Genomic DNA, 27,261 nt, shown 5'->3' on the forward strand with positions numbered 1-27,261 from the left:
CTTGCATCCCTTCATCTCACATGTAGTCAAGAGCTCCTGTATATACCACTGCTAGGAAATAACGATCCCCCTCGGAGTCTGATAGATCTCATGATCTAGAAAGAAGTGAAGAAGTCCCAGATCCGCCATCTCAAACTTCTCATGAAGTGTTGCCTTCGTTTGCCCGACCATTTGAGCATGGTCACCTATCACAACCAAGTCGTCTACCTAAAGGACAAACAACACACGACCTCCACTTGAGGTGTGTACATATAGCTGGGGGTTGGCTTTGGAATGCCAATATCCCAATTTCTCCTGGAGGAACGAGTCAATCTTCTCATTCTAAGCACGGGGAGCTTGCTTAAGGCCATAGAGGGCCTTCCTCAACCTATACACCTTACCATCAAAAGGACCGAAGTCGAGAGGTTGCTCAACATACATCTCCTCCTTCAACTCCCCATTCAAGAAGGTAGACTTTACATCTAGTTGATAGATTGGCCATCTCCTATGGCTAGCCACGGTAAGAACTATGCGAATAGTAGCCATCCGAGATGTAGGTGCAAAAGTATCATGGAAATCAATGCCTGGGTGCTGTGCAAAATTTTTAGCAACTGCCAACAAGGAAGGCCTTGTGCTTGTCCAATGTGCCATCACTGTGGTACTTCGTCTTGAAGGTCCATTTGACTCCAATGATTTTTTTATGAGGAGGCTTTGGCATAAGATACTAAGTGCCATTTGACTCCAATGATTTTCTTATGAGGAGGCTTTGGCATAAGATACTAAGTGCCGTTTCTCTCAATCGACTCTAGCTCCTGCTCCATCGCTTTCTACCAATGATTATGTTGTAAAGCCTCCTTCATGAAAGTGGGCTCCTGATCCTGCATGACATGAGTCATCAAACAGTAATTAGTGTAAACAAGCACGGTGTGGTGTGCTTGATTTCTCCGAGAATACGGCGGGCCATTCTACGGCTACCACTTCTCAGGGACCCCCTCAATCCCTACATCACGAAGAGTATCATGAGCCCAATGAGGAGGCCGGATCTTGCATTGTCGCTTTCTATTGGCTGAAATTTCTGGAAGGTCCACCGATGGCGGGGGAGCAATCGGTGAATCCGGTGACCAGGAATGAAGCTCCTCATCTGAAGAAGAGTCCTTAAAAGAGACAGGCTCTAGAGGAACAGTCATTGGTGCCCATCTATCACCGAGATCCCCAAGAACAGGGTGTTCCTCACCCCCCTTTGAGGTTGGAACCTCCACAAACCTAACATCACAGCTCGTGTAGACATCTCGCTTAATAGGATCATACAATCGGTAGCCTCGAGATTGTGAGCTATATATATAGATGAGTTTTCATCTAGGCAAGGTGGGTGATCTGGTGGCCAAGGAAGGGTGCAAGACTCGGCATTGAAAGAGTACATTGGCCAGCTTGTCCGTGACATAGCAGTATTTCATAACACGTTCTCTTGCTTTCGTTGAGAACTTCTTGAAGCTGAGGGCACTGATGAAGACTGGCCCCTTCAAGACCATCCCGACCAATTCCAGCTTGGAGAAAGTAGTGTTACTTCGACGTTTGAAGCTGCTCTACTTGTTCACAAGTACTAGGTTTGACACACTTTTCTCTCAGCAATATTTTGATTTATTTGATTACTATACCAGAGTGGCCAGTTGAGGTATATTAAACTTGGGTTCAAACCATTTAGTCTTGTAGTTCAATTCTGGATTATTGGTGTATTGCTAGATAGATGTTAAATATTTTTCCCTCTGAATATTTAACACTAGTCTTAGTTTCGAATCTCATGTCTTAACCATGTGCTCTATTGTGTCATTTGCAGAGTCCTGATCTATGATATCTGAGCAATGGTATAGTTGGGTCAGTGAGTTGTGTGGCTCCATTTCAGCGAGGCTAATAGCCCACAAACACTTGTCTTTTGAAAGCCGCTTCAAATTTGTCACATTGTGTCTTTGGGATGTGAATATAGGCATCATACCCAAAAACCTTGAAATAAGGAACATCTAGCTTAGACCCAAAGCATGCCTCTCATATGGAGTCATATCAACATCAACGGAAGTAGAGGAAGTTGGAACGATTAAGGATGTGAACTGTAGTAGCCATAGCCTCAGTCCATAGACGTTGAGGTGTCTGATGGTGCTCCATCATGGTAGGGGCCATCTTGACCACACTACAATTCTTTTGCTCCAAGAGGCCATATTCTTTAGGGGTATTTGTATTGGCAAACTTCTGGCTAATACCATGATCTACATAGAAACGAGCAAGCTCATTAGAAACAAATTCTCCACCCTTATCCGATCGTAAGGTCTTAATCTTTCGGCTTGATCGATTCTCCTCAAAGAGCAACCAATCCTTAAAGTTGGAGAAAGCTTTCGACTTCAGCTTCAAGAAATAAGCCCATTTCATCATGCTGTAATCATCCACAATTAGTATGAAATACAAGCTCCCTCGAAGGGACTCCATCCTCATCAATCCACAAAGATTGGTAGAAACAAGCTCCAAGGGTGTTGAAGATTGCCTTGAAGCCTTGCTGGGAATATCATCACGAGTTTGCTTCCCATGGATGTAGGATACACAAGGCTGTTGGCTTACCACAATATTCGACAAACCTTGAACAAGTTGTCCCTTGGACGCCTTCCGAAGATAATTATAATTGAGATGGCCAAACCGAGCATACCAAAGCTCGGATTGAGTTTGTGAGGTAAGAAGAAGAGAAGTCAAGGCAGAAGAAGATTGCAACTTGTAGACGTCATTCTTCTCATAACCTGAAGAAAAAACTTGTCTCTATCCACGGTCGAGAGTCTTAAAAGAATCCACATTGAATTCGACTAAGAGGCCGAGGACACAAATCTTGTGCACTGAAAGTAGATGGTACCCCAGGACCGGCACATAAAGCACCTTGGATGTATGAGCACCACCTTGTCCATCTGGATTAAGATGCATGTCACCCTGTTCCTATATAGGAATAGATGAATTGTCACCAATAAGAACGTGGCCATGCGAAGGCCACGAATGAGCAACACCTCCTAAAGAAGGAGTCATGTGCTTGGAGGCACCATGGTCAACAATCCATTCCCGAGTATATAGGGCCATCAATGCATTATCAGAAGCCGTCAGGGTTGAATCCTCAACCACCTCCAAGTGGAGGAAAGCAATTGATGAGGGAGCAGCCACCGTGCCAGAATGTTTTGAAGATTTCTCCTTCTTCTCCTTATCAGGGCAATCCTTCTTCTAGTGACCTATTTTGCCACAGGTGTGATAAGTAGACTCCTTTTCTTTGTTCTTCTTGGATTTGTCCTCCTTCATTTGGTCCTTTCCCTTCTTCTAAGAGGACTAACCTGTGAGAGTGCGCAACGGAAGAACACGAGCACAGAGGAGGAGAGAGAGAGAGCAGAAAATGAAGGAAGAAAATCTGCACTGACTGAAGTGAAATGCTGAATACACCAAACTGGACTGATCAATCCCTGCACGCAGCCCGGAGCATCAGTGAGGGCACCAGAACAGACTGCAAGCAATGGCAGCACCAATGCCGGAGTGGGAGAGGAGGGAGTGTGTGCTGAATCTGCAGAAGAGTGTGAGAGAATGACTGGGGGGGCTGCTATAAATAGCCCCAAACCAGCAAAACTGGCCGGCCTATATGGGCTGACTGCACACAAAAAGGCCCATTTTGGGCTGAGTGACACCCGAGAAGGGAATGCAAACACAAAACTGGCAGAGCTCCTTTGTCTCCTGCCAGACTCTAATAGGAGCTCACAACCAGGAGATGACAGACTGAAAAGAGAGCAGGCTAACACCCCCTCTCAGATCCTGGGAGGGTTTGAAGGCCTAACAACCGCAGGCGATGAAGCAAAGAAGCCTGAGGCAAAGGCTTGGTGAAGAGATCAACCGCATTGTCCGCCGTGGGACAATAGGCCACCGCCAACTCCGAATCCACGATCTGCTCTCGAACATAGTGATACTGAACCTCAATGTGCTTCGTGCGAGCATGAAACACCGGGTTCTTCGCCAGAGCAAGGGCACTCTAGTTGTCCACGCGCAGCTCCGTAGGTCCTGTTTGGGAAAAGCCAATCTCCGCCAGCGAGCGACGGAGCCAAACTGCCTCCATAGCGGTCGAACATAGGGCCCGATACTCAGCCTCTGTAGAAGAAAGTGCCACAGTAGGCTGCTTCTTGCTGCTCCAAGAGACAGCACCGGATCCAAGGGTGAAAACATAACCTATAGTGGCTTGTCTCGAATCCACATCACCTGCCCAATCATAATCACTCCATCCAGAAAGGGTGATCCCATCTTCATACATGATCTCGTAGGATCCAGTCCCCTGTAAATACCAAAGAACACGCAAAGCTGCCCTCCAGTGATCTTATGTAGGAGTCTTCATAAAAGAAGACAACAAAGCCACCACAAAAGAGATATCCGGCTGAGTGTGAATCAGCCAGATGAGAGAGCCTACAAGGCACTTGTAACGAGTGGCATCTGTAAGGGGGACTCCATCTGCCAAAAGCTTGGACTCAGGGTCCATGGGGCAAGAAATAGGTCGACACGCGACCATACCAAACTCCGAAAGAAGCTCGGAGATGTACCTGTGCTGCGAGATAAAGATGCCCTGTGCCATCTGATAGATCTCCAGTCCTAGAAAGAAGTGAAGAATCCCTAGATCTGTCATGTCGAACTCCTGCCGAAGAATGGACCGAGTATGCTCCACCTGCTGAGTGTCGCTCCCTGTAATGATCAGATCATCGACATACAAAATAAGGAAAACACAAAGAGCACCCACAACCCGAAAGTAGAGGTTGGGATCATGATCGGAGCGCTGAAAACCACTCTGTAGAAAGAAGCGGTCAATCCTCTGGTACCAAGCACGAGGAGCCTGCTTCAGGCCATAAAGGGCCTTTTGCAGCTTGTAGACATGATCCTCCTTCCCCTGCACAAGAAAACCAGGAGGCTGTGAAACATAGATCTCCTCTGCAAGGACGCCATTCAAAAAGGCTGACTTGACGTCCATCTGATAAACAGGCCAACGGTAGTGAGCTGCAAGAGCCAAAAGAACTCGAATGGTAGACATCCGAGCTGTAGGAGCAAAAGTCTCGAAGTAGTCCAATCCTGCTCGCGCTGTGCAAAACCCTTGGCAACAAGCCTAGCCTTATGCTTGTCCAAGGAGCCATCTGCAAGATACTTGGTCTTAAAGACCCATTTCACACCTATCACCTTCCGTTTCTTGGGACACGGTACAAGCTCACAAGTATGGTTCTGCTCGATGGAATCGAGCTCTGCCTGCATAGCCTGTCTCCAAATATCCTGTGCAAGAGCCGCCTCCACACTGGAAGGCTCGGAATCCTGAAGAATCTGAGACATAAGAGCATAGTTCACACATAATGAACTATTTCGTTGGGCTTGTAAGCGGGCTGATCTGCGTGGACCTGTAGAAGAAGCAAGAAAGTGAGTAACACCTGAATCCTGCATGAGCCGGTGATACCATAAAGGAATCCTAAGAGACTCTTGCTGCTGCGAGGGAGACCGAGTAGTCTCCGGAACTTGCAAAGCACCTGTGTCTGAGAGGGACTCCCTCTCACCAAGTGAAGGGAGATCCTCCTCATCTAAAGAAAGCTCCCCATCAGATGGTTGGGGATCCCGAGAAGACTCCTGAGGGGAGGCTGAAGGGGTGGAAGAACTCGTAGAAGAAGGAGTTATATCCGCCAAAGGGGGAGGGGAAGCCGTAGTAGGAGGAGGAAGGGGAGGGGGAGGGGGCGATGACGAAGGAGGGGTGCTAAGAGGTATCCTGGAAGGAAGAGAAGGTGGGGGGTGGTCCGTCGATGTTGAAGAAGCACCTGTAATAGAACCATCAATCGGATCCTCGGAGGCCGAAGCCTCATCAAAGATCACATCCCTGCTCACCTCAATCTTCCGTGTCATCGGGTCGTAGAGCTGATATCCCTTCGTGGTCGTGCTATAGCCCACGAAGATAAGCTGTCTCGACTTAGAGTCGAGCTTCGTCTTCCTCTTCTTCTTGTCCACATGGACAAAAGCATCGCACCCAAAGATGCGAAAGTGGGACACGGAAGGCTTCTTCCCAAAGAAAGCCTCAAAAGGAGTCATGTCCTGTAAAGCCGAAGTCAGAGAGGGGTTGCGAATGTGCACCGTTGTAGCCACTGCCTCACCCCAAAGGAAAGAGGAAGACTCCTATGCTCCACCATAGATCGGGCCATCTCCACCATGGTCCGATTCGCACGCTCCACCACACCATTCTCTCATGGTGTGTTCGGATGGGAATACTCCACCCGAATGCCGTGATCCCTGCAAAACTGAGAGAAAAGGTGAGAAGTGAACTCGCCACCGTGATCAGCTCGAACGCCACGAACGTTGGAAGTTGTTTGTGTCTCCACAAACACCTTCTACTCGTAGAAACGGGAGTATGCCTCGCTCTTGTACTCCAAGAAATAAGGCCACACATAACGACTGAAGTCGTCCACAATCAACATCAAATACTTGGCCTTCCCAAGGGAGGCCATGCCCATAGGTCTTCAAAGGTTGGTGAGAACCCACTCAAGCGGAGAAGTAGCCCTCTTAGAGGTAACCTGAGGGTGAGGCTGCCTATGCTGCTTGCCCCTCAAGCAGCTAGGGCACAAAGTGTGAAGAGGAGGAAAATCTGGAAGTCCCTCCACTATCTTCCTTCGAGAAGCCCGCCGAATAGAATCAAGGTTCAAATGACCATACCGAGCATGCCAAAGCAGCCCAAGCTCATGGGAAGCCCTCGCAGCCAAGGTTGTGAGCTTATAAAGCCCACCCTCCTGTGTACCTGTCCAAAGAGCATCGCCTGTAGAAGCATCCTCCACTGTGACTGCATCCTGTGTAAAAATGACTCGGGTACCTAGCTGAGTAAGACCATGCACAGACAATAGGTTAAAGCCCAAATCGGGTACATAGAGAACTTTGGCCGAAGAAGACCGCCTGTCAGAAAACATAGGGAGAGTCTCCACGCCTCGAACAGGAACTGTAGAATTGTCACCAATGGTGACAATGCTCCCTTTGGAACGAAGATCTTGAAGCCAATCCTGTCTGAAGGTCATATGTGAAGATGCTCCGCTGTCCATGAGCCAAGGCTTCTCCTGAGTGGTAGAAGCTAGGGCTGTATCCTCCTCAACAAAGACATGCACAAACGCAGACTCTGTCGTGGCGGGGGCCGCCTTGGAATCCTTCTCCTTGGGCTTCAAATGGGGGTACTTATGCCAACACTTCTCCTCGGGATGAGTACCCTTCCCACAGTGGGGGCACTTGGGCTTCTCCTTCGCATCCTTCTTGTCCTCCTCCTTCTTGTCCTTGGCCTTTTCCTTCTGTTGCTTCTTCTTCTTGTCGCCACCTGTACCTGCAGTAAAAGCCTTGGTGGAGCCACTGGCACCCACCTCTTTGAGTCACTCGTCATGCTCCAAGACAAGTGGGGAAAGTTCCTCCCATAGGAGTTTCTCGCGGGTCCTTGAGGTGATGAGGCTGGTGTAGAAGACATCATAGCGGGGTGATGGCAGCTGAGTCAAGAGAATCATCGCCATATCCTCGGACGATATCACACGACCAAGAGAGGCTAGCTCGCCTCGCATGTCCTCCATCTTCGTGATGTGCTCCTCCATGGAAGAAGAATCATCAAGACTAAGCATCCGCAACTTCTTCTCCAAGGAAATCTCATGGGCAAACGTCTTGTGCTGATACAAAGACGCAAGCTTCTTCCACACTTCCGCCGCGGTCTTTAACCTGTGAACATGTTCAAGAACGGAATCATGTGAACTCATAAAAAGAAAGGAACGGGCTCGAGAGTTGAGCCTATCCCACAAGGCTGCACGGTCCATAGAGGCTCCATGTGATGAATCCACGGGGGGACGGTCGATGGGCGAAGAAACAAGCTCCCATAGGTCGAATGTATCGAGGATGCACTCCACCTTGCACGACCAGAGGGAGTAGTTGGAACCATCCAACTTATCTTCCTCGGAAAGGAAGGGAGAATCGGCACCTGAATAGAGGGAATCAAGGAAGGCATCCGCACATCTGAAGTAGTCTTCACGGAAGGCACCTTCATGGTAGATGGAACCCTTGGAGATGCAGGGACTGAAGAGGGACGAGTGCGAGGAGTCTCCTCCCGACGTCGAAACTCTTGATAATCCCACCTCCGCTTAGAGGAATGATGAGAAAGGAGCTCATCCTCTGAGTCGTCAAAGCCTGAAAACTGGTAAGACATCTTCCAATCTGCATAATACCAAACACCAAAGCAAACTGTGCCGAAGCCGAAGTATGACCAGCAGTATGGTCACCAACCACCAAAACGCAGGCTATGATAGCCTACAAACACCTGGAGCTGCAAAATGCAAAGGCAGCTGATGAAGATCACCAGAACAGAAGCTTCCAGCACCAAAACGGAGCTTGGGAGTGGGTCGCCAGCAGGAGATGAGCCGCCAGGAGTGGAAACGACCACCAGATCAGGAAAATGCAGCCTGATGATGTGTCGCCCAGCTGAAGGAGAGGCAACCTGATGGTGAACGCAAGCAGGAGGGGTCATTTGATGACGTGGCAGCCTGTGGAGGAGTCGTGTGCAGCAAATGCAAGAAGAATGGCCACCTGGAGGGGCTGCCTGGGCAGTTGGAGATGAGGCGATAGCAACACAAGAGGGGTGAGGTATCTCTCCACAAGGTTAGGTTCTCCGTGCTCTCAGTCAGGCGATGATACCATGTGAGAGTGCGCAACGGAAGAACACGAACAGAGAGGAGGAGAGAGAGAAAGCAGAAAATGAAGGAAGAAAATCTGCATTGACTGAAATGAAATGCTGAATACACCAAACTGGACTGATCAATCCCTGCACGCAGCCCGGAGTGTCAGTGAGGGCACCAGAACAGACTGGAAGCAGAACAGACTGGAAGCAATGGCAGCACCAATGCCGGAGTGGGAGAGGAGGGAGTGTGTGCTGAATCTGCAGAAGAGTGTGAGAGAATGATTGGGGGGGCTGCTATAAATAGCCCCAAACCAGCAAAACTGGCTGACTTGGCTGAAACTGGCCCACCTGCCCAAATATGGGCCGACTACACACAAAAAGGCCCATTTTGGGCTGAGTGACACCCGAGAAGGGAATGCAAACACAAAACCGACAGAGCTTCTCTGTCTCCTGCCAGACTCTGACAGGAGCTTACAACCAGGAAATGATAGACTGAAAAGAGAGCAGGCTAACATAACCAACCAAGGCTTCAGATTTAGAAGCATTGGTCCCTTTCAATTGCTCCTCTTGGTCCAAGACCGTAGGAACAACCTCTTTCCACTGAAGAGTCTTAGATTGCCCTGAAGCAATCAAGGTGGAATAAAAACCACTGAAACGGGGCGGTAATTGTGAAAGAAGAGTTATCACCATGTCATTAGAAGTGATAAGCTTCCTTACGTTTTGAACTTGCATCTGAAGTTGCCTTAGCTTGTTGATATGCTCCCGTATAGAAGATGACTTGTTGACACTCATGGTTCGCATCTGTACCTCCAAAGAAACTCTCTTCATGACGGTCATCCGATTGTACATCTGATCAAGCTCCAACCATATCTCTCGGGCCATCGTCAAATGCTCAATATGAGAGATAACAGCTGTAGTACATGAGAGAAGTAAAAATGAGCAAATGCGAGCATTGAGTTTATCCCAATGTGCTTGAGCCTTTGCCAACTCCACCTTATAACTGGAAGAGAGTCGGGGACTCGTCTCGCGAAAAACGATGAATAGCCTCCGTAATAAGCTCCACCAAATCATAGGACTCTAGAATGGCAAGCATCATGACCTACTAGATGCGATAATTCTCATCATCGAGCTTTTGATTTGATGGAAGAGCTAGTAAGATAGGCACCTTCTGTTCCATGATTGCTTGAACTCTGTGTCGGCCTCAAAAGACATGTTCACCTTCAATGCCTGCACAAAATACAAAAAGTAGCTCCCTCTGATTGTGAGAATACAGCTTGCTAGGGCTCTTGGTCGCTGGTCTCCCTCCTTCACCCGCTGGAGGCGATGAAAAGGTAAATCTGCACTTGAAGGCCCAAAACGCAGCCTTCTTCCTTCTCTTAACAGCAAAAACCAGCAGCAGCTTCAGCCAATCTTCTCCTTTGTCGCACATCCACGCTCGCCTCAGCCTTGTTTTGATGCACAACCCTCGTGCTCGTACTTGAACGCTGAAAAAGCAGCCATGTGTCACGTTGAAATCTCCTCTTGAGAAGGGTCCACCCTAGGTCAGTCCTTCAATGCTCTGATACCGTGTCAGAGTGAAGCAATGCAAAAGCGAATGACCAAGACAAAGAGTGAACAGAGAGAGGAGAGAGAGAAAGAGACAGTGAAACACAGAGAATCTGCAGTGAAGAATGCTGTATAAGGATGCAGAAATATACATGGGTGCAGAGAGAATATCTACATATGTCTCCACCTCGAAAATCTCAGTCTCCGTTAGCCTCGGGGCAGTCTCCACGGTTTGCAGCCTGAAATCTATGAAAACAACTGTTGGAGATTGCTGAAATTAGGGCCAATAAATAGGCCAAGAAAAATGCCATAAATAATGTAGGTCGGTTGCATTTAATGCAGCCGACTGGTCAACAGCTGTCCGACCTGCACTGACGGACTGCAGCAAACCTGGCTAACTATGCCACGTGGCACCTGTGCTCTTTGCCGCCTGCTGCACGGACTGACTACCACGTGTATTGCTTGGTACAACTGTAGAGAAATTGCTCAGATCTGAAACTGCGTGTCTAGGGAATGTCTATCTCTAACAGACCATGATGTTGCAACTTGACTGAGTCCATATTGTACATGGGCTATTTACATGCTTATTCCAATTTTCTTTGTGTGATATGTATGAATCATTATGTTTGAGGTCCGAACCAGAGTATAGCTTGTCCAAAGACTAACTTTGGCATAAGTCAATTATGGATCATGGATATGTAACGGATTATTCTCAATTGACTCTCATGTGTTATCATTCAAACTCGATTGGCCTTTCTTTGTTTAAGAGAGAGTTCCATAGAGGTTTAAAATCTCTTTCTCTAGTTAAAACTATAAAAAATCCTTATTAAAAAACCCATGTTTCTTATTTTACCCCCTCTTGAAAGAAACTTACGAAACACGTTTTTGACGTTTCATTTCTAAATGTTTCTCACGTGTTTGGTTGCTATGGTTTTAGGTGTGTTCACATTGATTGATGTTTATTTCTAGCCATGCATTTCTTTTTTAGTGACTAGAGGGTGTATTCACACTTGTTTTTTGTGGCGATCAGCTCATACTATATATATATTTCCATTTTCTCCATTATTTTATGCAATCAGCCAGATTTTTGGCACTCCTACATAGCACTCAATCAGTTTTGGGTTATTTGGCTATATATAGTCTGCTCTCTTGGTTGGCTGGCCATTCATCTTTGTATGTTTTAGCGTGCACTGACGTACAAGGACTCTTCCTTGTCTTCTGGTGCTGCCTTCTGTGATTAGCTTGATTCGATGCCCTTGTTGACGCCTTGGGCTGCGTGTAGGGACTGGTAAGTCCTCCTTGTATTCAGCTTTCTTTTAGAGTCCAGTGCAGATTTTCTCCTTCCATGTCTTTCTCTTCCCTTCTCTCGGTGTTCGTGTTTCTTCTTCAGTTGTGCACTCTCACATGGCGTTGGCACCAAAGTGAGGACTTCGAGCTGTACGAAGAGAAGATCACACTCAGCTTCTTGTTTGAAGCAGATTTATCTCAAAGAGTGCAGATTTTGCATTAACCCTAGTGAGGAAAGCAAAGAAGTCCATACTTTTGTGACTACATTTTCTCCATTATTTTATACAGTTGGCCAGATTTTTGGCACTCCCACAGCAATCGGTGAGTTTTTGGACTATTTGGCTATATATAGCTTGCGCTCTTAGTTGCCTGGTTATTCATTTTTGTAGATTTCAGAGCAAATTGACCTACATGGACTCCTCTCTGTCTTTTGGGATTTGGTGCTCTCATTGATGACTTGGGCTTTGTACAGGGGACTGATCACTCCTCCCTGTATTCAACTTTCTTTCAGAGTAAGTGCTCTTGAAAAAACATACCGTAAGTGCTTTTGCACAAACCTAGCTTTCCTCACAACACTCTAGGGGAGATAGTCAGATCCCTTCAGTTTATCATCAGTAGAACAGGGAGGTGCCATTGAAGAGGAGAGTTAGAGAAGAGGAAGTAAAAAAGAGGGTTAGAGAGAGGTAGATGCTACAAGTTCAAGAGTTCAAGCAATTCCAGCAAGCACAGAGAGACAGGATCAAAACTAATCAGAGAGTAGTGTAAGAGACAGAACAACAGGTTACATGCGAACCCTCTCTAAAGCAAAACATTAAATCAAAAGATTAACTGGCCATAAAACTTGTGCTTAAGTAGAGTTAACAGCTGCACAGAATGAAGACATCAGCCCAAAACCAAAACAGCCATAAAGTGTGGGAAAGCACAGCTTTAGACAGCTCATGACAGACAGGAGATGAACTAGGAAAGAGTACAATCCAGGGCACAGTAGTGAGGACTGAATACGCTGAGTTAGGGAGGCAGTAAATGCAGTTGTGCAGCACTCAGAATGTTGGCTAGCCTTGGAGAGGGTGAAGAAACTGAAAATGCAGTTCCTGGATGGTAAATGCAGGGTGTAGGCTGGTAAACGCAGGTTGTGCAGGGCTGAAAACAGGTTGAGTGGCACGAATGGAAGGCACCCTAGCCCTGAGATCAATTCACAGCAGTCAAAGGCAGGTAGAAGCAGCTTTGGAACTGAGAAAACACAGATCTGCGGCAGTAAACAGCACCCAAATACTAACATAGAGGCTTGATACCATGTTCAGAACAGGGGGTGCCAATGGAAGTAAGAGAAAATTCTGTAATGCACTGGACAAACACAAAGAAGAAAGCAAAACACTGCAAAGAACAAAAGAACTCAAGACGAATATGCTTAGTAAATGGAAAGCTTGGGCTCCGAGTCATTGGTAGTGGGCACGGTCTCCCTCCCTCCACCAGGATGTGAATCTACAAGTGACAAATGGAGGAGGGAGCCTGCCTAAATAGGCAAAGAGAATGCCAAAACTGGAGGACCAGTTGGCCAGCTGAGAACTGGCACCCAAAAGCAGGGCAGCCAGCCTCAGCACACTGCCATAAAACATAGAATGCCTATTAATACACAGCTCTAACCCATGAGATGTACAATCTGCTAACAGATGGTAGTAGGGGAGCAATGGTCTCTTAAGTCAGCTTGATAATGGAACGATTAAATTTCTTGTCAAAATAATGCCACAGCTTTATCAGCCAAGTAAGCCAGCCAACATGGCTGTTGCTTTTCCATTTCTCTAGTACTGGAAGTATGTAGATGTATTCTTATTAGAATTAATTATGCAAAAATTTTAAGGAATATTCAGGATTGGAAGACGGCAGGTAAAGGGAGGGTTACAGCCTATAGTACAGGCTTTGCATCTTAAATCCAGTGCTTGCAAATCTGTTTAATCAGGAGGATAGATGCAAACATTATTTTAAGACTTTTGAACATTGGGCTGCATGATAGTGACGGTTAATAAGAAATACATACTTTTCCTAGACCCTTGGACTACTGCAGTAACACGGCCGAATATGTTCTTTAGCTGGTGGACTTATGTTATTGAGGTCTTCTTATGTCAGGTTTTAGGTTTCTTGGGTAAGACTGAATGCCTCACATGAGCAACTCAATTGTGATGGACCACGATATACTGACTTGTGAGAGCTTAGATATCTTGGTCCAGGTTGCAAAACCTCGTTTATTATTTCAAATGCAGCTGAATATGCATATGCATGTACATTGGCAAGCTCTCATCCTCATATATAATAGATGGCCATTCTGAAGTGTAGAATGGGCAATATCTGAATGATGATCTTTTCAATCGAAGCATGTTTAAAATTACATAGACACAGTTTTGGTATTGTGATATGGGTCACACAGAGCACTCCATATCTCATGATAATCTGTATTTCCATAAAACTTGGTGTTGAAACCCACTTTCTCATCAATGGTTTTCTGAAGAAACTATTAACTTGTATTAGAAAATTTATGCAGTTAAGTTATATGACTAAGTTTTGCTTTGTGCAGCTTAATGCCTGGTACTAAGTTTTGTCTTGTGCAGCTTACTGCCTGACAGAAAGCTGAAATATTTATCTCAACAACCTCTACAGGCACAATGGGATACACAAGAAGGTGAAAGGTTATTATTCTTTTGGTATTGGGAGGATTGTTTGAAACATAGGTAAGAGCTTTTGCTTTCTATAAAAGGAAAGTTTCAATGCCCATCTCACATATAATGCTATGTACAAAGCATGAAATTAGGTGAAAATTTGCAAATGCTGCATTTGTTTTCCCCTCTTAGTATGATTCAGCTGCAAATTGATGACCTTTTCCACTTTATAGGCTATTTGAAGAATTGATTTGTTGACTCTTTTTTTTTGGGCAAAGAAGAGAGAGACCTTTAAATAAGCACCTCAGGGGTAGATACAAAACAAGCATTGTATATGCTAGTTCTTGTAAGCTGCAGGCTTATGCACTCACAGTGAATCAAGAACGTAGAGAGAGAGAGAGAGAGAGAGAGAGAGAGAGAGAGAGTATGGCTGGCTTGGATCTGGCTTTCATAGACCAAACGGTGGCAGCTCTTGGTCTGGATTTTGACACCGAGGAACCAGATGACATGGTTCCATGCACAGAGGAGATGCCCCCTGCTCCTGACCTCCAGCCAGTGGGCAAACACACCAAGCATACTTCGGCAGGGATAATGGATCACCAGGATCGTTCCTATGCTCAGGTTGCTTCTGATTTTGTGGACTCCCAGGAGGTTGATTGGAAGCACTTGTTGGAGTTTGCCAACACTTTGCTGGGCGATTATGTTCAACATAATCAGGAAGTCTTTCGGACAATGCAACAGAAGATGTTCTGGAAGCCACTGTGGATCCGAAACATGTCTTGCGCTCCTTCTCAGTGTTTTATGAATGTGCTGTGATACTTTTCTTCACTGGTAGGATCCCACTGCTTTCCCGTATTCGCGAGTGGTTGCACAGCCTGCTTCAAGGGGAATGTGTTGAAGAGACTTTTGTTGGCCCCTGGGGTTTTTTTGAGGTGCTGTTGAAATCAGAGACACACCGTGCCGCTCTCTTGTCTAAACTACCATTGTTCGTTGATCGCCGTGTGGTCCATGTGGTGCCATGGCGCCCAATGGCAGATTTTCAGCGTCTGCTGCAACGTGAATGCCTTGTGTGGGTTGAAGTGGAAAACTGTCCGGCTGTTTATTGGCCACTGTTAAAAGACGCTATGGCTGATGTGGGCACTGTTCTGGTCCCCCCAAGCCTAAGGGCCATGAATCGCAACCGCCTGTGTATGTTATGGGACACTGCTCGAAAAAGGCCTGCTTGGTTACGTATTAACTGCTCTGGCATGCATCCTTTACATTTTCGTTTGAAATTGGGCAACTTTGCAAGACATTGCTTTTTGTGTGGAAAATTGGGGCATTTTATGGTTGAATGCCCAGAGAAGCACCACACTTCAGATGCCGAGCATGTTGCGCAGCCCATGGAAGATATGGTGTGTGATGCGCCGTCGTAGGATGCCACCTAGCCACCTAAAGTTTTGAATAAAGGTAAACAACAGGTCTCGGGTTTGGATTCTAGTGGCAACGACTGGGTAGATGTACACGTGAAAAAAGGCAACAGGCTTGTTGCTGGCATGGTGGATACTGTGCCTGCTGCCTCACCAGATTCCATGCGTACGTATATGCGCAGGAAAGAAATGATGTCTTTAGAGCACTTTGCTCTTGCTATGGTTTCCTCTGCTCCCCGTCAACAGCCAGCTAGGAGAGTGTCTTTGGATGGTCCAAAGGGTCCACCTGCTAAGCTGGCTTTTGATACTCGAGGTAACATCATTACCCCATGGGATCGTCGTTATCCCCGCTCCATCCCCAAGACAGCGGATATGCCATCCACTTCCAAATTTGGTCGTCAGAACTCTTTTGCTGTGTTAGCTGATTTCTTGGATGAGGGTGTCCTAGACATTTTCGCAGAAAAGGTCACATCGAGGCAAGCTGTGCCTCGTACCTGATTTTCTTTTGAATCCACATGAAGATAGCCACGTGGAATGTGCGAGGAATTTGTTCTCGCCACAAGCAACATGCCATGTGGACAATATTGCATGAGAATTAGTGGGATGTCTTGTGTGCTGTTGAGCACAAGAGTCACGGTGAAGCAGGTAAAGTTGTGGATTGCCATGGCTTTCGTTTGTTCTATGCAAGGACACATGCCAGGCAGTATTCTGGTGTGCTTATGATTGTACATGAAAAATATCAGCCGGTTCTTATCAAGAATGATGTACATGGCCGCTTTGTGGTGATTGAAATTTTATTTGAAGGAGAGATCTTATGGTTACTTGGCCTCTATGCTCCGAATGATCCTTTATCTCGCCGGGAGCTTTGGCATACCTTGCAGACTTCCTTGTCCCTTGGCAAACGGGGTTTCTTGATGGGGGATTTTAATATGTGTGTTGATTCTTCACAGTCCACATTAGAGCATTCGGTAATGGATGCGCTGGAAAGACGTATGTGGTAGGAGTTGGCTTTTGCCGTTCTTAAGTAAGATCTTTGGTCTTGGCTGCATCCTTCGTCTACAGGGTTTACCTTTCATTCTACCCAGTATGCCACAACATGGTCGCGGTTAGACCGCATATACATCATGCAGGATGATGATTTCCTTCCTGAGATGCTCGAAATGAAAGTGTTGCAACAATATGCCTTGTCGGATCATTTCCCTTTGCAGCTTGAGCTCCTTGCACAACCCATTGCACCTTTCAAGCAATTTCTGGATAGACTCCCTTTGCGTTTCAACTCGTCTTATTTGAAGCATGCAATCTTTCAGGGCTATATGCAGCAATTGATTGATCGATTCTTATTGGATTTCTCATCTCAGGGCATTGCTTCGTTTGAACGATTGCTCTCTAATGTGCAGCGGGTTGCTCAGCAGTATGGGATCCATCATGCCTCTCTTTGTCGGCGGCGCCGACAGGCAGCGGAGGAACTGCTGGCGTTGGTTTGTTCTTTGTTGGTGGATACTCAAGATGATGCATTTCTGCTGTCACTGGCAACGCGTCTAGCTGATCTTATTAAAGAGTTTCAGTTGAAATCTTATCAGCAGGTCAAATTGCAACATCTGACGGAGACTATGTAAGATAGTGCTTGTCAGACCCATAAGTTCTTTCGAGCTCTCCATGCCTCTCCTGCTCGAGAGAATATGACTAGGCTCCAGGATGCAGAAGGTCAAATGGTTCTTGATCCGCAGACGATTGTGAATATGTGTAGAAATTATTTCCTCGACCTTCTTGGTTCTACTTCTCCTCCTTCAGGCCAAATTACTCATGCTTGTTCAGTTTTTTATGATGTGGTTCGCAATCAGGTTCCTGAGGACATGCAATCTACTCTGGAGGCAGATATTTGCGAGTCGGAGGTTATGGATGTTCTGTTACACTTGCCCAAGGATAAAAGCCCTGGCTGGGATGGTCTCACCAATGAGTTCTTTGAGTTTTTTGCCACCCAGCTCGCGAAACCTTTGACGGCTTTGTTTTAGCGGGTATGGGAAACGGGGATCATGCCTTCCTCTTGGAAAAAAGGTCTTATTAAACTTTTTTCAAAAGTTCCTTCGCCATCCATGTTGAAACAGTGGTGCCCAATTTCTTTGATGGGTTCTATGTATAAAATCTTTTCCAAAGTTATGGCGAATCGCCTCCATAAGCATCTTCCTGCCATTGTGCACCCTCTCCAATATGGTTTCATTAAGGGCAGAAACATTTTGCACAATGTATTAAATGCGCAACTCGCGATTGATTATGCAAGGCATTCAAATCAGGAGGTCGTACTGGTTCAATAGGACCTGGAAAAGGCTTTTGATTATCTGGACTGGTCTTTCATTGCAGAACTTATGTCTGCTATGGGCTTTGGTGCCCGGATGTCTCGTCTGATCTACACTATTAGTGTTGCAGCGTCTTTGCGGGTCATGTTGAATGGAGGCGTTACCAAGCCAATTGTCCTTGCCCGCTCGGTCAGAGAGGGGTGCCCTTTGAGTCCTCTCTTCTTTGCCCTTGCGACTCATCGGGTTCTTTCGATGTTATCTCATATGGCAGCTTCTACTCAGTTGGCTGGATTGTTACTTCCCTCTGGACAGCACTTCATTGGTCAATCCTTGGCTGATGACAGTTTTATGATTTTGCGTGCAGACAAAGATAACCTTCACAAAGCATTAGATGTTTGGGCTCTCTTTGGTCAGGCTTCTGGTCTTCGCATCAACGCTTTGAAATCGGCCATTCTCAACTGCGAGGAGTCGGATTTGCAGTCACTAGACTGGCAGGGAATGGTTGTCCCCGGTGGCTCCATTGTCAAGCATCTTGGGTACCCTTTGGGTTTTGATGTTCCCCCAAAGCAGCTACTACAGTGGATTTCACAGAAACTGGCGGCTAAGTTTCTGTATTGGAAGTCTCAAGCCTGGCCCTTCCATGTTCGCCTCAAAGTAGCCCAGACAATTATGTTGCCAATGCTTACATATTTCTTGCCATTGCTACCCTGGACTACTACTACACTGAATGATCTTACTAAGTCTATTCGTTTCATGTTATGGAAGAAGGATTCCTTGCATGTAGGTATTTCCTGGATTTCTTGGTCGCATGCGTGCACCCCAAAACGCATGGGTGGAGGGGCTATTTTAGATGCCCTGACTCGTATGTTGGCACTCCGCTGGTCTCTTTTTCGTGCCATGTGCTCGGATTATCATCCTTGGGTCATCATAGCCCGTTATTTTCTTGAGGATCACGGGCTTCTGCATGGTAATACCCAAATCCGCAGTTCTTGGTGGCTTGTTCTTAATGCCGACTCTCGGTTCTCCAGTTCTTCCTCATCTCTGCTTGCCCATTTGGTGTGTTCCTGGAGACTGGTCCTTCGGAAGTCTCAGTGGCATCCAGCGGAGGATCGCTTAGCCACTAATTCTTTTCAATGGGAATTGTTGGCAGTCTCGTGGTTAATTTCGTGGAACGATAAACATGAGCTTCGACCACAATTCAACCGCATGGCACGTTTGGGCTTAACTCCGATTGCGGATGCCACCCTTGCCAGTCGCAATGTGTTCATGTCGTTTCGTACAGCCAGGAGGCTTTTTAGGATCCCTTGTGGATACATGTATTTATGGGAACAGCTTTTGATGGTGCTTCAAAGCAGACAACCCTTTCCTGCCCTTTCTACGGATCGTCCCTGGCCGGACTGGGACTTTGCAGGCAGGCTGAATTTAGAAAAGGCTTTAGCTAACCAGTTGTATCATCTTTTGATTAAAGATCATCAATGGCTGGTTACTAAAGCTAATATTCTATGGGGATTGCATAAATCCCGGTCATGGTGGAGGGTAACTGTGATGGAGGGCTGGTTAAATAAGACATCATTCAAATATAAGGTCTTTCTTTGGAGGGTGATGATTGGTGGCCTTCCGCTTGCTTCAGCTCTTTCCAAGCGCCGAATCTCCAATGGCAACTGTTTCTTTTGCACCACCACTGTGGAATCCGCCCGTCATTGTTTTATTTCTTGCCCCCTTGCTCAGAAAATCTGGTCATTCTTGTCAGCCGTCTGGCGAGTGGTGGTTGGTTTCTCGCTACGCCCGTTTGATTGGGTTTTCATGCAGCCCAAATATCCCACACCGACACAGCCACATATGAAAATCTTGTTTCACTTTCTTCGATATTGGGGCTGTTGGCACAACTGGACCATTCGGAATGCTTTCCTTTTTGATTCCACTTATAATATTCGGTGGCATATTGCTAGGCTTAAATGTCTCTTGTTTTGGCAGATAGATCTTCTCCGGCACTCTGACATCCTCTCTTGGGAGGACTTACGCCCTTGGCATATGGCAATTTCCTCCGCGTCTTTGCCATGATTTTGTAACTCTTTGGCCGTCTGGTTCTTGTAAAGAGTCAGTGTGTACACACGATGGGGTAGAGCCATCGTGTATCTTGTAATCATGTAAACTTTTTCGTAATTAATACAATTACCTTTTATGAAAAAAAAAAAGAGAGAGAGAGAGAGTGTGTGTGTGTGTGTGAGCATTTGGCTGGGAGGAGTTTTCCCCCCATGTGACTGCCCTGTTACGTTAAAATGATATCAGATATCTTCCCCCTGACTGGGCTCTTTCCCATCTTCTCTAGACCAAATAGCATTAGAATCATGTATGCTACTCCATCGATTGCTTTTTGGGGTTTCATGAGTGATGTGCTCATAGTGACTCCTCTCTTGCTGAAGAATACACGTGACCATGTGTGGGGGAGAGATATTACTCCCATGTGATTTCTCTCGAGTGGTGTTTGAACGTACTCTAACACATGGACACTGTTTATCCTGTTGCTTGGGAGGAGTTTTTCCCCTTTGTGACCATCCTGATAGGTAGTAGAGCAATAGATTGCTTTTTATTCATTCAACGCCTATCCTAACAATGGTACTGGCATCACCTCCCCTAGTTCTGTGTAATTGAGGATATCATGCTTTAGTGGCATGTATGGTGACCTCTGCATGGCAAATGAAGTTGTTCATGGAGCAAAATAACATGCTGCAATGTGTATTCCTCTGTCCTCTGGCATCCGGATCTTGACTGACAAGAAGCAGGCCTGCTTATCCTTATTGACCACATGTACTAACAATGGTACTAGCATCGCCTCTCCTAGCTCTGGGTAATTGAATATATCATGCTATAGTGGCATGTATGGTGACCGCTGCATGACAAATGAAGTTGTTCCTGGAGCAAAATAACACGCTGCAATATGTATGCCTCTGTCCTCTGGCAACCGGATTTTGACCCACAAGAAGCAGACCTGCTTATCCCTATTGACCACATGTACTATATGGTTCAACCCATCCTTAAGTGGTATTGCCACCTTCCCAATGGTGTCTAGTTGTCTCCAGTAATCTACTCCCAACACTGATGTGTCTTTGTGTAGAACACCTGGCAAAGTTCTTTTCATATGGGTATGCAAAGTATGAAATTTTTTTCATACTTACAGCCCCAAAATAAAATATAAGTCTGAAAATTTCTTCACACTTTTCTGATTCTTTAGAGCATGCAGAAGTATTAAAAACCTTTTCATACTGCCAGCTTTCCCAAATGAAAAGAGGGCTTTGGGTCAACATTTCGTGGAAAGCGTGATGTTCATGCACAAGATGTGTTGACTAAGGTATGTGCAGCCTACCGGATCATGTTTTGTGTGTGCATTCTGTTGGGTCATGAGAGTCAGAAGTAAGAACTGAAGTTTATGCAGTGGCCAGCCTGTCAGGACTCCAGTATGTACGCAATTTTCTCTCTCTCAAGTCTCTTTTTTTCGTAATTCTCTCTCTCTCTCTCTCTGTATGCTTGATTGAGAGCTGAAAGCATTCTCTCGCTCTCTCTCTCACACTCGAATTTCTCACAAGTGCAAAGTGATTAATTTCTAAAATTAAATCCAGCCCTCTGAAATTAAATTCTCGTCTTATGAAATCAGGCCTTCACCCATATTTTTCACTTTGAACAGTGAAATTGATGCCTGATTTAGTTTCAGTGCCCTGAAATTTCATTTTAGCCCTCTGAAATTGAATTCCAGCCCTTTGAAATCAGGCCTTCTTTCATAAATCAAACATCGGAATCTAATTCTGTATAATGTAAAGTAACATCACAGAGGCTTTTTCTACAGATGGGTTGTACACAAGGTCTGGAGTGGCAATTTGTCATTGAAGTCACAAGGAAAGAGCAATTCACATGTAAATGTAATAATTGTGGTCGTTTGTGGGATGGAGGCCTAGATGGTAGTAGGATACACATCTTGGGTTTGCCTAGCCATGGTGTGGCTCCTTGCAGTAAAGCACCAGAGTTGGTCGAAGAAGTTTGCAGTAGGTTGCATGTAAGCGGAGAGGCCCATGGTTGTGATGTGCATGTGGATGCCCAAGTTGTTGATTTAGGTGGAGAAAAGGTGCCATAGGTTCTGTATCATTTGGCGCACAAGCAAGTGCACATGTTAGTGGCCCTTCAAGCAAGAAACAAAAAGTTTCGAGATGGGAGGGAGACTTGCAAAGCACATGGAACTTGCAAGCATGCAGGGCAGCTATCATTGCCTTGAGTCATTTCTTCTATGCTAAAGACATCCCTTATTGGAAAGTGAGGAGTCTGGACTTCATAGACATGGTGGAGGCAATTGGGAAGGCTGGCCCTACATATAATGCTCCATCTTACAATAATTTAAAAGGAGTTGAAAGAAGAGGTCAAATGCATTGACAATGAGCTCATGGAAATAAGGGAAAAATGGAAGTATGGATGCTCTATTGAATGCGATGGCTGGTTGGACACAAGCCAAAGGCCCATCATAAATTTCATGGCTTGCTTCATTCATGAGAGTATTTTGTTGAAGTTTGTAGACATCTCAAGGGAGTGCAAGAGTGGAGAATTCATATTTTAGTATCCAAAGCAAGTAATGACTAAAGTGGGACCATCAAATGTGGTTCAAGTATGTATGGACAATGCAACAAATTGTGTTTGGGCAGGCCAACAGGTTGAAAAAGAATGGTCAAATATATTCTTTACATGATACATCTGCCATTGCTTTAGACCTTTTGTTTGAGGATATTGGTAAACTTGATGGGTTTCCTTGTGTTGAAGAAAGCAACAAATATTATTACATTTGTTATAGAAAGTCTATAGTCCTTAACATTTTTCAACCATAATGCCTTCATTTTTGAGTCGGCCTTGGGTATTTGCGGTCATGTGGCTTGTGTTCGAGGATTACCGTTATGGTAGATCTCTTCCATGGTTTTGGTGGACTTGGTCCTCCTTGACGTGGTTGCTTCCTGGTTGGGATGTGATGCTTGTCAGCGAATGGGAAAACCCACTAAAACAAGTGCCATGCCATTGCAACCCATTCTTCCCCTAAAGCCATTTGAGAAGTGGGGGATTGATTTTGTGGGTCCTATTGATCCACCCACCAGACGGACGCAAAACAGATACATCCTAGTATGTATAAATTATGTCACAAAGTGGTGTGAAACTAAAGCTCTAAAGCGGGATGATGGTAACAGCGTAGCCATGTTCATGTACGAGAATATTATCACCCGTTTTGGCAGTCCCCTTGGGCTGGTAAGTGACAGAGGTACTCATTTCCTTAACAAAATCATGGAGGAGTTGACTGAGCTCTATAAGATCCGCCATCGCAAGTCCACTCCCTATTACCCTAGAGCCAATCATTGGGATTTTCATGGTTTTTTATGGCTGGCCAGAAGGCCTAATGTAAATACTTTCATTTAATTTAAGCTTCTTCATACACAAAGAGCAGGAGGAGAAGAAGAAGAAGAAGAAGAAGAAGAAGCATATTAACTTATGAGTCCAAAATCGGCCAAAACCATGTACAATATTGATTGTCACTAGACATCAAAGGGTGATGTGCTAATCACTAGGCTGGTCCCATGGGACTCGCACCATCATTTGGTGTGCCTCTCTAGAATCACAATTCTCCTGCCTCTATAGAAGGCCGTCTTACCTTCCTCTCTAGCTGCCTTAATCCTCAGTATACATTCTCGCACCTGGGCTAGTTATGTTGGTGTGAGGTAATCTGCTAAAAATATGCCCATACCTTTAAAGTGTTCGATGTTGGGCTAGGAATTCCTTCTTGGTCTCCATGGTGAGAAAGCAAAGTATGAGAGCACATTTTGTTGAGGCTTCCCCTTTATTGTCTTGGGCAATTTTTTTGGCCACCCTCCATGCCGCTGTGTGGGGCTTCCTCAATGTTCATCATGGTGGGTGGGGGTGTGTGTGTGGAGAGAGAGAGAGAGAGAGAGAGAGAGAGAGAGAGAGAGTGCGCGCGCGTGCGTGTGACACACCATGTACAAGAACAATCTTTCTTACTAAGTTGCTTATGAGGACAACTAGGATGTCCTTCTTGAAGTACAAGGAGCTCCCTTTTTGGTTCTTTATATAGGCCTTTAGGCTAGGGTTTAGGTAGCTATAACCCTAAGTCCTGTTTATACCCACATGCACCTCATCTCACCCTTGTTCAATGCCACTCTCAATAACGCCTTCTTGGCCTTCAGCCACTCCCTAGATTTGAGAGGGGGTGTTAGCAGCTCATGTATTTCTACTATCATATCTTAGTTGTGAGCTCTGTTAGAGTCTGATGGAGATGTGCAAGTGTTGACATGTGTCAGTTTATGCATTCATCAGGTGCTGTCATTTACTGCATTCCCAGCATGTTTCTTCATCAGTTTGGAAGCTCTATTCCATGTGGGAATTGGTTGTGATTGGCAGCCTGCAGGTTGGCCACACTTGACATGTGTGATGGCATCTACATCAGCCAATTGGCCAGATTTTGTGGGCAGTAGCAGGTCTGCCATATTCTCCCTTCCTTGCTTATATATTAGGGCCACAGCAGTGCCTCAGACATCAGCCAGCTTTTGCCATTCTCAGTCTTCATCATCTGCCTCTCATGCTAGTGAACACACTGATGTGCTTTGGCATTTGTGCAGGGGCTGCTTGTACTTAGCTCATCGCTGCGTTCAGTCATGTCCCCGTGCCCCACAGCCCCAAGGTGTGTGTGTCTGCCTGTGTTTATTACTTCCATACTTGCAGAGTTTCACAGAGACGAAGCCTTGAACAGAATCAATCCGGAGTTTGTTGATCAATGCAGGTTCAACAATGGAAAATGATGAGGATAGCCTGGTTGTGAGCTCTTGCCATTGGGACTCTAAAATTAAGGGGAGGATGTGAGTAAGCCATGAAAAGCAGAAGAATGATTTCTAGTTGGGGTTCAGAGCTTGCAAGCTTCAATAACATAAAATTTGTACAGTTATCTTAAGCTAGATAACATTGAACAAAAGCAAATTGGCCTTTTCTTTTGGGAGCCCCTCATTGAAGCATTCACAAGAGCAGTGGGCTAGCATAGGCTGTGTTGCTGTTGCAGGTGCTTCCATGCTGTTTCTGTTAGCCTGCTCTCTTTTCATTCTCAGTCTGTCATCTCCTGGTTGTGAGCTCCTGTCAGAGTCTGGCAGGAGACAGAGGAGCTCTGTCAGTTTTGTGTTTGCTGATTTAGTCTGCATTCCCTTCTTGAGTGGCACTCAGCCCAAAATGGGCTTTTTTGTGTGCAGTCGGCCCATATTTGGGCAGGTCAGCCAGTTTGTGGGCAGGTCAGCCAGTTTCAGCCAGGTCGGCCAGTTTTGGCTGGTTTGGGGCTATATATAGCAGCCCCCCCAGTCATTTTTATTACACATTCTTCTGCAGATTCAGCACACACTCCCTCCTCTCCCACTCCGGCATTGGTGCTGCCATTGCTTCCAGCCTGTTCTGGTGCCCTCACTGACGCTTCGGGCTGCGTGCAGGGACTGATCAGTCCACAGTTTTGTATTCAGCATTCATTATAGTTAGTGCAGATTTTCTTCCTTCATTTTCTACTTTCTCTCTCTCCTCCTCTGTGTTCGTGCTCTTCTTCCGTTGCACACTCTCACATGGTATCAGAGCTTGACTGAGAGCATGGAGCACCTAACCTTGTGGAGAGATACCTCACCTCTCTTCAGTTGCTATCGCCTCATCTCCAACTGCCTAGGCGGCCCCTCCAGGTGGCCATTCTTCTTGCGTTTGCTGCAGATGACTCCTCCCGAGGCTGCCACGTCATCAAGACGACCCCTCCTGCTTGCGTTTACCATCAGGCGGCCTCTCCTTCAGCTGGGCGACACATCATCAGGCTGCATTTTCCTGATCTGGTGGCCATTTCCACTCATGGTGGCTCATCTCTTGCTGGCGACCCACTCCCAGGCTCCGTTTTGGTGTTTGCAGCTTCTGTTCTGGTGATCTTCATCAGCTACCTTTGCGTTTTGCAGCTCCAGGTGTTTGTAGGCTATCACAGCTTGCGTTTTGGTAGTTGGTGACCATACTGCTGGTTATACTTCGGCTTCGGCACAGTTTGCTTTGGTGTTTGGTATTTTGTAGATTGGACGATGTCTTACCAGTTTTCAGGCTTTGACGACTCAGAGGATGAGCTCCTTTCTCATCATTCCTCTGATCGGAGGCGGGATTATCAGGAGTTTCGACATCGGGAGGAGACTCCTCGCACTCGTCCCTCTTCAGTCCATGCATCTCAGAGGGTTCCATCTACCGTGAAGGTGCCTTCCGTGAAGACTGCTTTAGATGTGCGGATGCCTTCCTTGATTCCCTCTATTCAGGTGCCGATTCTCCCTTCCTTTACGAAGGAAGATAATTTGGATGGTTCCAACTACTCCCTCTGGTCATGCAAGGTGGAGTGCATCCTCGATACATTCAACCTATGGAAGCTTGTTTCTTAGCCCATCGACCGTCCCCTCGTGGATTCGTCCGATGGAGCCTCTATGGACCGTGCAGCCTTGCCGGATAGGCTCAACTCTCGAGCCCGTTCCTTTCTTTTTATGAGTTTACATGATTCCATTCTTGTACATGTTCACAGGTTACAGACCGCGGCGGAAGTGTAAAAGAAGCTTGCGTCTTTGTATCAGCACAAGACGTTTGCCCACAAGATTTCCTTGGAGAAGAAGTTGCGGATGCTTAGTCTTGATGATTCTTCTTTCATGAAGGAGCACATCACGAAGATGGAGGACATGCGAGGCGAGCTAGCCTCTCTTGTTCGTGTGATATCATCCGAGGATATGGCAATGATTCTGTTGACTCAGCTGCCATTACCCCGCTATGATGTCTTCTATACCAGCCTCATCACCTCGAGGACCCGTGAGAAACTCCTATGGGAGGAACTTTCCCCGCTTGTCTTGGAGCATGACGAGCGACTCAAAGAAGTGGGTGCCAGTGGCTCCACCAAGGCTTTTACTGCAGGTATAGGTGGCGGCAAGAAGAAGAAGCAACAGAAGGAGAAGGCGAAGGACAAGGAGGAGGAGGACAAGAAGGATGCGAAGGAGAAAAAGCCCAAATGTCCCCTTTGTGGGAAGGGTACTCATCGCGAGGAGAAGTGTTGGCAGAAGTACCTCCATTTGAAGCCCAAGGAGAAGGACTCGAAGGCGGCCCCAGCCACGACAGAGTCTGCGTTTGTGCATGTCTTTGTTGAGGAGGATAGAGCCCTAGCTTCTACCACTTAGGAGAAGCCTTGGCTCGTGGACAGTGGAGCATCTTCACATATGACCTTCCGACAGGATTGGCTTCAGGATCTTTGTTCCAGAGGGGGCTCTGTCACCATTGGTGACAATTCTACAGTTCCTGTTCGAGGCATGGGGACTCTACCTATGTTTTCT

The 27,261-nt window shown here is 46.2% G+C and overlaps 1 protein-coding gene across 2 annotated transcripts in view; it reads left to right on the forward strand.

Moving 5' to 3' along the window:
* EDA25 (CCAAT-binding factor) overlaps positions 1 to 27,261 on the forward strand; it is a 144,700-nt gene that overhangs the window by 19,481 nt on the left and 97,958 nt on the right. For both annotated transcript variants that reach the window (XM_087675730.1, XM_087675729.1), the window contains exon 3: positions 14,116 to 14,235. In XM_087675730.1, the coding sequence (XP_087531856.1) occupies positions 14,116 to 14,235 (120 nt within the window). The remainder of the gene's footprint in view (positions 1 to 14,115; positions 14,236 to 27,261) is intronic.

Source organism: Lygodium microphyllum, chromosome 4, assembly GCF_053477565.2.
Source record: "Lygodium microphyllum isolate KBCC chromosome 4, Lygodium_microphyllum_v1.1.10, whole genome shotgun sequence".
Classification (NCBI taxonomy): Eukaryota; Viridiplantae; Streptophyta; class Polypodiopsida; order Schizaeales; family Lygodiaceae; genus Lygodium; species Lygodium microphyllum.